Source organism: Schistocerca nitens, chromosome 2 (genome assembly GCF_023898315.1).
Source record: "Schistocerca nitens isolate TAMUIC-IGC-003100 chromosome 2, iqSchNite1.1, whole genome shotgun sequence".
Taxonomy (NCBI): Eukaryota; Metazoa; Arthropoda; class Insecta; order Orthoptera; family Acrididae; genus Schistocerca; species Schistocerca nitens.
The window spans coordinates 1,192,009,250-1,192,023,532 of record NC_064615.1 but is presented as its reverse complement, the minus strand read 5'-3'; the positions used below and the strand labels follow the sequence as shown (position 1 = coordinate 1,192,023,532).

At 41.6% G+C, this 14,283-nt stretch overlaps 1 protein-coding gene across 1 annotated transcript in view; it reads right to left on the bottom strand.

The window, feature by feature from the left end:
• Positions 1–14,283, bottom strand: part of LOC126237535 (filamin-A) — a 914,413-nt gene that overhangs the window by 66,326 nt on the left and 833,804 nt on the right. Inside the window, exons 41-43 of the mRNA XM_049947718.1 lie at positions 4,259–4,441; positions 3,258–3,527; positions 2,542–2,688 (exon numbers count right to left, since the gene is read on the bottom strand). Coding sequence (XP_049803675.1) covers positions 2,542–2,688; positions 3,258–3,527; positions 4,259–4,441 — 600 coding nt within the window. The remainder of the gene's footprint in view (positions 1–2,541; positions 2,689–3,257; positions 3,528–4,258; positions 4,442–14,283) is intronic.

The window sequence follows — 14,283 nt, the reverse complement described above, 5'->3', positions numbered from 1 at the left end:
ATAAAAGGCTGAACAGTGTTTATGTAACAGCTGGTATATGGCACAGGTAGGCAGATGTGTGCAGAAGGAGCATATGGTCTGACAAGGATACTATGTAGATTGGGAGGGCAATGAAAAGCTATTCTATGTGTGGTGGGCAAAATGTTTGACAGAATGGACCTCATTTCAGGGCAAGATTTTAGGAAGTCACAACCTAGTCAAAGTAGATGATTAACGCACTCAAGCTCAGGACAATATTGAGAGACAAGAGGTGTACTACAAAGTTGTTTTTGGACAGATCAGCAGTACCAGGATCGGATGTGATGTCCCGGGATGCTTTTGAACTAGGCCGGTGGGGTAATTACGTCCAGTGAAGGCTGAAGTCAGAATGTGATGTACTGCTGCAAAGAGTCTGCATCTGAACAAATATATTTGCCTCGAATCCCGAGGCTGTACGGGAGGGAATGTTTCACATGGAAACGAGGGCAACTGTCAAAATGTAAGTACTGTTGTTTGATAGTAGGTTTAATGTGAACAGAAGAGTGCAACTGACCTACGAGGATGAGGCCAGTGTCAAGGAAAATGGCACAGTATTTGGACTAGGACAATGTGAAATTTAATTGGGAGAATGTATTTAGAGATGCAAAGAATTTTAACAGGTCATCATCACCTTGAGTCCATATGGCAAAGATGTCAAACCAGGGGCTGAATGAAGACTTCCCAGGAAAGCTCCCTCCAAGTGACCCATGATAAGGTTAGCACAGGTAGGAGCCATTCTGGTGCCCCAGATCCCTTAGTGTATGTGTCCCTCAAAGGTAAGTGTCCTGGAACAACCTTCTATTGGTGCTGCAGTCATGAAGAAGAGTTTCAACAATATTTCAGAAAGGATGAAAAAGCTTCTATGATTTACTGTCATGACACTGCTGTTCTCACTGAAGCTTTGGGTGTAACATATATCTCAACTGAATCACAGTTTACATATATTAATGAGAAGTATCAACACTGTACCATTCCACATTCATAACATGATTGTTTCAGTTCCAGTGGGTCATTCAGTATAAATGAGTGGAACTTACAACACAATGCAATATTTGGTAACTGCTCTGAAATATGAACCTCACAACTTGAAGATATGTGGAGACTTAATACACTGTATGTCTCATGTGTTAAATTTTTGAACTATGTCATACCATACACAGGTGGACATTAACACTATATGTTACAAGTTGTGGCCATACTGTTGGGTCTAAAAGGTGGCTGCACCCAACATCCATGCTTCCTATGCCTATGGGACAGTCAGGTAGACAAGAAACACTATGTACAATGCATATGGGAAGCAAGACCTGCCCTGACACCCAGTGTGCATAACACTAAGTCATGAGCTCTCACTGATCCTCAGAAAATTCTACTTCCACTACTGCATATTAAAGTTAGTTTGATGAGATCCTTTATAAAGGCAGTGAACAAAGATAGCAAGGTTTTTACTTTCTTAAAACAAATTTCCAAGTGTCAGTGAGGCCAAACTTAATCAAGTGTTTTTGATAGTCCGCAGATCGAGCAGCTTATGAAAGATTCACAACTCCATGAAAGTATGGAGGACAGAGATGAATGTCTGGTTAGCACGGAAATCAATAATAAAAAAATTTCTCAGCAACTATAGGAGCACAAAATGCTCGTACATCAATAAAGATGCACTTTCTCAGCTCACATTTAGATTGCTTCCATGACAACTGTGGAGACTATAGCAAGGTGCGAGGTGAACTTTTTCATAGGAATATTAGAGTGATGGAGGAGAGGTACCACGCTCACTCAGATGTGAACATGCTTGCAGACTATCGTTGGTGCCTCAAGAGACATTCAGATGCAAAACACATGCAAGAGCCCTTGAAAAGAGCCTTTCTTCCTACAATGTTGTTAATGTACGAACTTATAAATTTCGATTTCATCCAAATGTAAGACTTTTCAAACCATAATCAGCATGTATATTATATTTTAAAAAATCCTAAATGTTATATTCTAAAAATTGAAATAGCAACAGAACCTGACATGATTCGACAAAATGAGTTACACTTCTGACTTCAGCATGCACAGAATATTAACAATCTGCTTTAAAAACCATGACCTCAAGAATGACATAGACCAGTGTTTTGAAGCACAACTTCCTGCATGGTCAGTGTTCTCTTATGATACGATCATTGGTTATAACTCACATATTCTAGTATAGTCTGCTCATCAGAAAGTCTTGTAGTCAGTGGATAACCTCTAACCCATGAACATAAGGCTTGGTGTTAGGAGTTTTGGCAACCAATGCTTGATAGGTTTGATTCTGGTAAGTCAGAATCACTGTAGCTGGCAATGAAGCATAGCTGTACCAATTTAAATCAGACAAAGTAGCTGTGATTCAAGATGGTACAGTAAAGTATACAATGTTAATGAGAGTAACCCATGTTAATGAGAGTAACCGGATGTGATGTGAAGGTATGTTTGTAGAACATCAAGAATTAATACAACTCTTTCAAAGCTTTGGATGTTCCTATTGTAAATAGCTTAAAAATGGCTCACCAGGTCCTGCATCTCCAATATCCATACTTATCTTCTTTGTAGTGTGAACTGCCAATTCAAGACGTCCTTCTGAATCCATAAAAGATTCCCATCCACCAATGACTCTAACTTTCCTTGGATCCACTATTTTTGGATGGAATGGAGAGCCTGTAGAAACAACAACAATTACCTTTTGAATAACAATATTAATTGCATATAGTTCTACACACCAAATAAGGGAAATGTTAAGTGTCAGAAAGGCACATTGAAAGAAGATTGTTGGATATTATCAGCTATCATACTAAGTCTTTCCTCAGATGTAGACAAAACACACACACACACACACACACACACACACACACAGTCACTGCCGCCTTTGGGTGCTAATGTACCACAGTTAGCTTCTGAGGATTTAAGTCACGATAGCACAACAAATGACAATGACAATGAGATTGAGTAGAATTTTCTGTAATTCAGTTGAGACTTCACTAAACGGTGGAATATCTGCTTGCTATTGATCACTGTGGTTTTTTTCTTTTTTTTTTTTCAACTTTTTAAATAATTCAATAGGGTCAAACTAAGATAAATAGCCAATTTATGCAGTTTCCACAAGAATCATAATACATGTACTAGCTTCCCTTAAATAAGCAATAAGAAATGAAGCATAAAAGAACAGCCATTTAAAAAATAATGCAAGTAAAAGTATAACTGCATGAGAGTAGTTGTACACTTCATACCTGGAACTGGCACACCATCCCACAGAACCTGAACATCAAAAACACCAACTTCCACTGGAGTGAACGTTACAGCGTACACACCGTTCGATTCTCTCTCAATCGACGGTTCCGCAATGCTGTCTGGTCCATCCACTTTAACAGTCGGTTTTCCTGTCAACCCAACAGCCATTATTTTGAACTTTGCAGGACAGTCCACTTGTCCACTTTGCAGTCCCTCGCCCAAAGCCTTAGCCGTGCCTGAATCTTCAACGGTGAAAGTTATAGGGGAACCTAAAACAAAAAGACAATTAACTTTATAAAAAATCTCCTGAGTTAAAGATTTATTGTTTGTTTATAACAACAAAAGCAATCAATTTTTGACAAAACAATTTAACTGGATGGATAAAAAAATCTACTCTCCAAGTGGTAGCAGAACACACTTATAAAAGAAGGTTATAATTGGGCAAGCTTTTGGAGACAGTGGCTCTTTCTTCAGGCAGAAGGTTGAAGAGGAAGGAAGAAGGAAAAGGACTGGAGAGGTCTAGGAAAAGGGGTGGATTTCAGGAAAGTCACCCAGAACTGTGGGTCAGGGGAGACATATCACACGGAATGAGAAGGAAGGAGTCTTTCCTTCTAATCCTGTGCAGTAAGACTCCTTCCTTCTCATTGCGTGTGATATGTCTCCCCTGACCCACAGTTCTGGGTGAAAGCTTGCCTAATTATAACCTTTTTTGTGTGAGTTCTACCACCGCTAGGTGAGTAGATTTTTTATTGTCTGTTTAGCACATCAAATGCTTTCAACTCTATACAAAAAATATGCTTACGCACGTTGTATCTTTTATGTCACCTGATCCCCTTCGATGTGCAATGTAGCCCGCCAGACAGTGGAAAGAGCCTTATTGGGCTTAGAAATTTCCAAATTTATTGCCATGAGTACGGAATTGGAAGCACAAAAGTAATGGCAATTTCTTAACAAACTTTGTCAAAACAGCCTAGTACAACAAAAAGTTTGGCAATATTACCTGGAACTTCTTCTCCGCCATACTTAATATTAAATCTGTAGCTTCCAGGCACTGAAGGGCAGAACTCAATCAGATCAGTATCTTTTTCTTCTGGCCAGCTCTTGACCTCAAGAGGGAGGTCTTGTCCCAAGGGACTTGTCACAGTTACATCAAGTTCTGCAAAACCAGCATCTTTTCTTACCACTGGAACAATAATAAAGTGTATTATAGGCTAACAGCATCTTATCAGTGTTTTCTCATTTTAGAATATGGTGTTAGCCATTACCATATTTCCATCCCCAATGTCAGACTTATTAGAACACAAATCACCTGAAATTATACTGCATATAACACTGAATAATTAAAAAGCAGTTCAATCTCACACTGAGGTACCCTCATTCAGATAGAAAGGATAGTAATTACCTGCCACAAGCCATGACCATTGTCTGTGTCCCTGACTTGACCAACATACCATCACTATCATGAGATGAAGAGGAATCTCAATTTGGTTACATACAAAAAAGGAAAATGCCGGCTTCTTTTTATATGTAATTATACTGCATATTTGAATATTTTTCAGGTAAATTAGACAGTCTGTGAATACAATCTCTCTAAAATTCCGATAACTGAGATAGGAGTCACCACTGATGGCACCTGACATTGTCAACAGTGTTTAAAGGCCAGGAGCCAAGTCTCTTTTTCAGGTAGTTGAACAAATGCCAGCCCTTGGAGTCTAAACTAAGCTATGCAGTTGAGTATTACAAATGACTCATTTCAGGTGATGGAAGAGCTCGTATTCACTAAGCAATATGATGACAAGCATCATCCTACAAAAGCACAAAGTGAGTTCCACCAACCTACATAATTTATTTTTTGTGACTTGCACTCATGTTCTGAAAAGAACAGAACCCTTGAACGACTAGAGACAGGATGTTCATATTCACTGGACACATGTACATTAGTATGCTCTGCAGAAATGATAAGGATTTCAGTCATCTTGGTTCAGCATGAATGGCATCCTGTGGTATAGCTATCCATGCTGCATTCACTTGGTTCCAAAGTTCATCTACGGTGGTTGGCATTGGGTCACATTACTGCACCTGTCGTTTCACCATATTCCACATTTTCAATTGGCAACGAGTCTAGTGATCTGGCAGGCCAGAGCAAAATGCTGATATCCAGTGACAACAAGATCGCATATGTTCATGCGGCAACATGCGATCGTACATTGCCTTGCTGAAAAAATATCATCTGAGGTCTTGCGCAGAAAGGGTATGGCTACAGGTTGAAAGATGTCATTGATGTACGGCACAATGGTCACAGTGCCCTGGACATGCACCAAATGTAATTTGTCGTTGTACCCAATAGCACCTCACACCACAAGGCTTGGAGTTGGCAAAGTACGTCTTGTGCAAATGCAATCGCTGTGATGCCACTCACCTGGTCTGTGGTGACTCAAAAAGCGGCCATAATTTTCTACCAAAACAGAACCTGGATTTGTCCAAAAACACTATCTGATGTCATTCCTGTCTCCAGTGATCTCATTCCATACAACATCGCCATCTAGCATGTTTTTGCACACTCATCAAAGATAGGCAGGGAAGTAGATGACTCGCACAAAACGTGTGCCATAATAAGCGGCGACGGAATGTCAGCCCCGATAGTGTACGATGTGTTACTCTGTTCCATTGTTACGCCAGAGCTGAGGAGGATGCAAAACTGTCACACAATGCCCTTTGGATGACATGTAGATCTTCTTGGGAGGTGCAGCCTGACCCATCTCATTGTGTTTTATGGTCTTATATGAACCATTCTGCACACACTCGTTGCACTGCCAAAATACTTCAGCCCACACTAGCAGCAATTTCCCAGATGGATGCATCATATTCTTTCATGCCAATAATGTGCCTTCTTTCACTCTCATTGATTTAACAGTACAGCTTGTGCATATGTCTACACAGCATCCTGCACATCTGCTCTAGTCACAATGATCCATTACCTTCAGTTTATAGCAACTACGGGACTCACAGGTACATTTTGCTGGCAGGTTGTGTTGCACCATGATACTGATGTTGGCCTTGAATCTATGGGCCGATGTGGTTCAAATGCTCATCATTTTTCCAGAACATGTCCTGTGAATATGAACATCTTATCTCAAGTCATTGAAGGTATTCTGTTTTCTTCTGAACATGAGTGTATTTGAGTTTTCCTTGAATCTCACAGTAGACATATAAGTCTTTCCATGTTCAGTAAGCTATGCTACGAAAATTCCTTAAAATGGTAGCAACGAATTTTAGGCAAACAAAGCTGATGGGCTTTCATTGTAAGGTTGGTATGGTGAAGCACTCCAACGTGACAAATTTTTGTTGTTTTGTTTCAGTACTGATACAAGAGGTCACTGTATGTGAGGTAGTTTCACACAGAATTTCCACCATTTAAGATTTTCAGTTGTATCCTTCCTTTTGAATTACTACAGTATAATACATTCTCAGTTTGTCACATCATATGTGGCTAAAATCTTGATCTTTCACTGAAATGCTCCACCATTTTCTTCAGGAACAAATGTCTATGGAGGTGACCACTAACAGTCCACAGAGGGTTTGTGATCGGTCAGCATACGTCGTCATTACGTAATGCTACCAGCGATTGTGGTCCATCTCTGCTCTGGTGACGTAAGCAATTCAGCACATTTCTCTGCATCTTCTTGGCCTCCAGAGCCCTTCCCGTGCAATATTGAGATTACAGCTGCTGCTTCTTTAATACCTGAGCCCCTGTACATTGAAGTGTTGCACATGACATTACTTTCATCAAACATTATTCTGCCTTTATTTGTGTGGATGTGTTGAAAACTGCAGATTTCTCAAGTTCTCGTATTTAATGTGCCTCTGCTGTTTTGCACAGTGGTCAATATCTGTACAGATACCCTGAGCAATGCAGTTGCTTCTGCAATCACAGGGAATCTTATATGCCACGGACCCCGAGACGGTCACCATCCCTAAGCGAGTGCAGTTTCACCTTTATCTTCTTGTGTGGTGGAAAATGTTCTTATGCCTATTTTTCCCAGGAACCTAATGATTTTGCTAGATGTTGCACTACAGAAAGAAAGAATTACAATGGATACATCATTGCAATATTGTTCAATATTTTTGCATTTTAGTTTCTCGGAGGATGCTAACTCAAACTCTGCAGCCCTTCTTTCACAATAAGTAATTCAGATAATTAATCTCATTATCCAAGTGATTCTTGTACAGACACTTGTATCTCTATATAGTAATGTATTTTAAATAGCTCATTTCTTGGCTGGGTGATGGAAACCCTATGCAGTGAGGTATAAATCAGTGTGCACAGACTTGTGATATACGCAGAGACTGAGCCATCCGTCTGATATTGTTTCACTGAAAACACCTAAAATTGGCAGCTCTGCTCATCTCTCTGACTCGACATAAAACCAGATGTAAGGAGGCACACTTATCGTGTGATCGATTCAACTTCTCCGGAGTTTTTGTGCCGTGCAGCCGGCCCACAAAAGTGACATCAATGTACCCGACACACTCGTATCAATATACAGAGTGTTTCCATAAGAGTATGCAAAATTTTAACAGGACATAGAGGATGCTCCACTGAACAATTTGAGATAGGGAACCTGGGGGTGGAGAAGCGAGCTTAAGGAGATAATAGGAGTAAAATGACATTACTGTGTACTTTTTTTATTTACATTACTTCGCAAATACCGTCATCGACACAACAAACACACTATCTGTACTGCATCTTATAAAATGTGCTGAAACTGACGGCCACCAACCTCAATGCAAGCACGACATCAGCGAACGAGATTCTGATGCACCCTGACAAATATCCCTCACGTGTTTCGAATCACACTATAGGCAGCTACAATCCTGGAATTGTAATTCCATCTTCGTATCCACTGGGTCTAATACATGAGTGACTGTACATATGCCCAAAGCAAATAATCAAGAGCATTCAGGTGAGGTGACCTCCCCTTCCAATCCAGCGACCAGGAAACACTGTACCAGTACTGCTCCATCATATTGTACTGTACATCTCTGAATAGCACTGAGTAACGAACGGTTCTGTCGTCAATGCGTAGCGTATTCTCTCGTGGGACAATTTAAATACAATACGACAGAGTTACCTTATAACAAGGAAAGTAAATAAAACCTGCATCACGACTTCCCGGTAATGAGGCTCGTACTCCTTTTTCCCTGCAGAAAACAGAGAACATACGTGTAAATAAACAGCACAGTACGTGTAAACTTTTCCATATGTTAGTTATAAATAAGCTGGAAAACAGTAATGTTAGACAAAGCAGTAGACAAGTTTACTTCCATATCTCCTTAAGCTGGCATCTCCAACCTCAGTTCCCTATCTCATTCTCTACATCCTGTTTAATTTTTGCATGCTGTTATGGAAACACCCTATATTGTAATTAGTGTCAGTGAAGAGACTTCTGGTGTCTGGAGTTTCCTCGGCACATCACGAGAGGGCGCAACTTTTGCACGCGCTAGTTTCGAGACGGTGCACGTGTGCAGTACTAGAGTTGGGCTTTACAAGTACACTGACTGTGGAGTCTCCTAGCAGTAGGAGTATGTCAACACAGGCCGTGCACAGTGACAATTGCCAACTTGAGACGGCGGCGGGTTTCTCAGTTTGGAGCTGGCTATGTGACTGGTAATCACATATAAGTTCTTTTGGTTCTTTTATGGCACTTCCATAGCTGGTCTGTAACATTTTCTTGTGGCAGGTTTTGACTCTGCCACAAAAGTAGTTCACTGACGTGTACCAGTTGCGTCGTCGTCGTCGTCATCGTCGTCGTATAATGGGAGTTAATGATTAGCTTCAGTCTGCTGAGTTACATATTAAAGAGGTTTAGTTGTCCCAAAGCGAGTGAACATACTACTTGCACAGGTAAGTCTTGATAGCGCTAAAACGAGATCAGCTCCCTCATCATTTTCATACCGATAAACATTAGTTCTGTGTTTGATGTTTAGAAATCACGTGCCAACTATTGTGGAACAAAATGTTAAATTTATACTTTTATTTGACATTCCAATGGGAGTGCCAACAGTAGCTTGTGCATTGGTATGATTTAATTTAATCTGTAAATACTGCACCCCTGGGTGGGATCTTGTTTGTTTTGAAGTGGCTGATGTGGCCGTCAACTAGCTTTTTATCACGGTCCCTTTTGTGGATGATCATTGCCACTGGGTCTGAATTTATGAGGATGAATCAAATATAAACCAGAACTTTCGTTTTACGTGCCTTTTTGTACATAGAAAGTGGAAAAATCTCTGCTCATTATTGCTTTCATTTCCAGTGATTGTTCTCCACAGCTAGAGTCTTGTTGTACTGTTTCTTTAGTTAGAATCACAATTTCAGCGCAAGAGGTACCATCAACTATTATGCAATGTATTATAAACAAGTTTTTCACAACAGATAGCATAAAGCCAGCTGAAATTTTAAAAAGATTTGAGGCATAGTTTAAGAAAAACACCCTGAGAAAGACTCAAGTGTACCCATGTCACAAACAGTTTTCAGGATGACGACAAACAGTTGAGAATTCAGCTCATCAACATTGCCTGAGGACCAACAAGACTGAGAAGTACATTCACATTGTTAGCCAGGTTATTGAGGACTATCACTGAATCCCAGTTGCTGAAACTGCTATTTAGGTTGGCATAAGCTACAGTAGTGCTCAGGAGACCATTACTGACAAGCTCAGTTTTCGGAAAGTGTCTGAGACATGGATGCCTCCCTTCTCACAACCGAGTAAAAATGTCATTGTTTAGAGGTGTGCAAACAGTTACTGACAGGCTGCCAAACTAAAGTGGAGAATTTTAGCACCAGAATGTGTCCTGAGATGAGACGTTGTTACACCATTACACCCCAAAAATGAAAAAAAAAGCAGCACAGAATGGTGCAAAAAGGATGAATCTGTACCTGCCAGCAAAAACCATCTCTTCACAGGGAACGTTGCTTCAACAGTCTTTTTTTGATTGATTTTCACCGTGCTGGACACTGCATACTATTGGCAATTTTTGGACAAAACAAAATATGATTACGGTCAGAAAAGGCACACATTTGCAATCTATGATGTGATCACGCTTCGTGACAATGTTCGACCCCACACAGCTGCCTGAACTCAACAAAAATTTCAGGAACTGTTCTAGACCACACAGAACATTCCCCCTACAGTGCGGACTTATCATGCTGTGATTTTCATTTATTTGGACCACTAAAGGAAGCAATCAGAGAACACAGAAAATCAGAAGGTGGTGTTGGAATCTGTTCCACTTCCTGACCCATATAATTATTACAAGGTGGCTTGCAAATTCATGTGTTTTTATCATACTGGATCTTAGCGAGCCTGTTACTAAGATAGCCCTCACTGATAATTTCAACAGCCTTTAACAGAATTTTACACAAAATAAAATATTTTAGGATTTAACACAGTTTCCTTTGGCTTGTCCACTGGTGTGGCAGTATTGTTTCGCCTTTTACTTTCGGTTTTAGGAGATATAAATTTTAAGTTTGAGTACAATTACTTAAAACAATGTGGTCATTTATAATGCAACATTTGCTAAACATTCAGAGCATATAGTTTTACCTATGACTGAAGCTCTTCTTATCAACAATGTTACCTCTGACATCTAACACATACTTGTTTACTCCACAGTATTATGTAAAGTAATTTAAAAATCTTGCTAGTAGCGCACCTTGAGAACAGCTGACAGGTTGTTAACAGAAATATTTGAACAATAATTAATAATATCTTGGTTGCATAGCCAAATGGTGATGAAATAATAATGTGTGTCAGTATTTTGCAGCTTATTAAAGCTAACCGCTCGGTATTATTCACATCCTTCCTAACCACCCAGAATCCCAAACCCTGATCTGGTTCAAATTCACTGATGCCATCCACATGGTCTGGACCAAGGGTGACAATTCCATAGCCACATTCATCCAGGACCCCAACACCTCCTTCCCATTCATTTCACCTGCTCCACTTCAACACAAGAACCCACCTTCCTCAATGTTGCCCACCTCAAAGACAGCTACGTCAGTACCTTCAACCACATCAAACCTACCGACCACCAACAATATCTTCACTTTGACAACTGCCACCCATTCAACATTAAGAACTCCCTAGCCTACACACCTATGGTCATCACATCTGTAGTGATGAGCAGCGTTCTCCAAATATGCCTAGGGTCACACTAAGGCCTTCACTGACTGAAATTACGAGGTTTGGAACTTTAATAGTGGCAACTATTTATTTACAGCTCATACAAAATAGATACATGTTTCAAAGTTTTGCTGACCTTCAAAGTAGTCACCAGCATTGTGTATAACCCATTGCCAGCAATGTGGAAGTAGTAGGATACTCTTAGCAGTGTCAGTTGTGTTGACAGTTCAAGCAGTGCTATATATTGCCCGACAATTTTGTAGCAGTTCTGAAGAGAATGCCGTGAAGTTTAGAAATCGAGTTGAACTAACAACGGCTTAAGTCATGGAAGTGCAGTAGGTAGTATAGCACTTAGCAGCCCCATCAGTCAAACAAATCAGTAACAGAATGATATTTCACTCTGCAGTGGAGTGTGCACTGATATGAAACTTCCTGGCAGATTAAAACTGTGTCCCGGACCGAGACTCGAACTCGGGACCTTTGCCTTTTGCAGGCAAGTGCTCTGCCAACTGAGCTACCCAAGCACGACTCACGCCTCGTCCTCACAGTTTTACTTCTGCCAGTACCTCGTCTCCTACGTTCCAAACTTTACAGAAGTTCTCCTGCGAAGTGAGAGCTTCTGTAAAATTTGGAAGGTAGGAGACAAGGTACTGGCAGAAGTAAAACTGTGAGGACGGGGCGTGAGTCGTGCTTGGGTAGCTCAGTTGGTCGAGCACTTGCCCACGAAAGGCAAAGGTCCCGAGTTCCAGTCTCGGTCCGGCACACAGTTTTAATCTGCCAGGATGTTTCAAATCAGTAACAGCTTGCACTGTACTTGATTGAGCATTATCCTGCAAAATGATTGTCAGGTCCTGCTGTCATCACTTCTGTCTCTATGCTGTTCATTTTTGGAACACAACCTACGACCAGCTTAGAGACAGAAGTGAACAGCAAGGCACCTTGGGACACATTTGAAGTTACTTTTGCTTCCCTTTATCCTAGATAACTTGCTGCATCCTGGCAACTCAGTCACAAAATTTACTTGATACCTTGCACAGCCGTACTTTTGATAGTAAGTCTTGATAAGGTACCAAGTCAAACACTTTTCAGAAGTCAAGAGATACTACACCTACCTGATTGCCTGATTTTGTGACTTTCCTAATATAATGTGAAAAAAAGTGAGAGTTGGATTCTGCTTTTGGAATTAACACAAGTTGGCATGGAGGAGCTCATTCGGTTCAATATATATCATTACATTTGAGCTCAGAATATGTTCTATGATGCTACAGCAGATAGCTGTCACTTATATTGGATGTCACTTATGTGGCTCTCTTATGTTATCCTTCAAATCACTGAGCACAGATTTTGGTGCAAACAATCTATGGTATGTGGTTAAAATGGAAGTTAACTCATCTGCAAATTGTGTACAGAATCTGACAAGGATTACATTGAGCCCTGGAGCCTTGTTTAATTTTAGCTATTTTCTCTATAACTCAATGTTACACCACACACACACACACACACACACACACACACACACACACACACACAGTGAAATCAATGTTATAAGTGCCACTGGCTAGAGGGTGAGTTGAAACTCTTAATCACTCATTTCCAGTAATGCAGTGTCAACTGGCTTCATGCTTTACAATACCTCAAGTGTCACTCAGCAATGACTACAGAAACGTGTAGCTTATTAGGAGCTGCAGCACCTTTCAACTCCCTACGCACACTCTTTGTACTTGCTAGAGTAATGGAAGCACTCTGGAACTCGTGCACAATTCCTTCCACAGATTTCACCTGACTGTCTACAAGCTCCCTCCGCAATGCTTGACGGTCCATCTGTCAGTACATGAGGTCAGCTTGGTCTTGCTTCAGCTGTGGTTTTTACTTCATGTTTCCACCACACAATTACATTGCTGCCAGTCCACTAGAGCAGCTTTAGAAGGGTTGAAATACTTCCAGTTTAGATTTTTGGATTTGTTACTCAGGTGACATCCAGTGACTAGTAGACATGCAAAGCCAGTGAGTTCTCCTGACTGGCCCATTCTGCTTTTGCTGTTCTAAAGACAACTTAATACTCCCCATCCTTTTATACTGGAGGGTTTGCCTCTCACGACATCTAGTGGTCAATTCCACATTACATAAGAGTGTCTGAATACTTTTTGTAGTAACACTGTTCACGTTTACGTCGCACTTCACTTAGCGTAGACCGGGACTGTGTCCTAGGCATGCCCGATGTTGACTGACTGGGCACGGCCCGTGCTGCTGGAGTTGTTGTTGTTGTTCTTGTTGTTACGCCGGCAGAGGTCGCGTCCGAATTCTCGCGTGCCCTCTGGTGGACGGGACTCTACTTGCAGCAACTACCGCCCGTGACGCGCCGTGCCAATGTGCGCCTCCCGCAATCTTTCTGGTGGCTACTACACTCCTCCTCCTTCGGGGGGTGAAGCCACTGTGATCCACTGCGTCGGAAGGTGGAGCGTCGGGCAGGAGCGATGACCTCCACATCCATTGGATGGCCGGAGTCGAGGGGATCTGCCAACCCTCGAGCTGGAACCTTCGAATACGGCTGGAAGTGACCCACACGAAGAGGCCCCCGTCGTCCCACAACCGGAGCTCGGGACAGAACGGGTGACAAGCTGTCGAACTCCGGATCCCGTTCCACCTCGGGAGGGGCAAGACCCAGTGGTGGGGATGAAGGGGAAGGGCCAACCACAGGTGAACTAGCCCCCTGAGAAACCGAACCTGCTAGGGGGGCCGGCTCTCGCTGGGGCATCTCGAATGATGGCGATGCCGGTGCTGGAGCTACTGGAGGCTGCCAAGGCTGAGAACCATCGCAGTGCGGCAGAGTCACAGCGGGGAG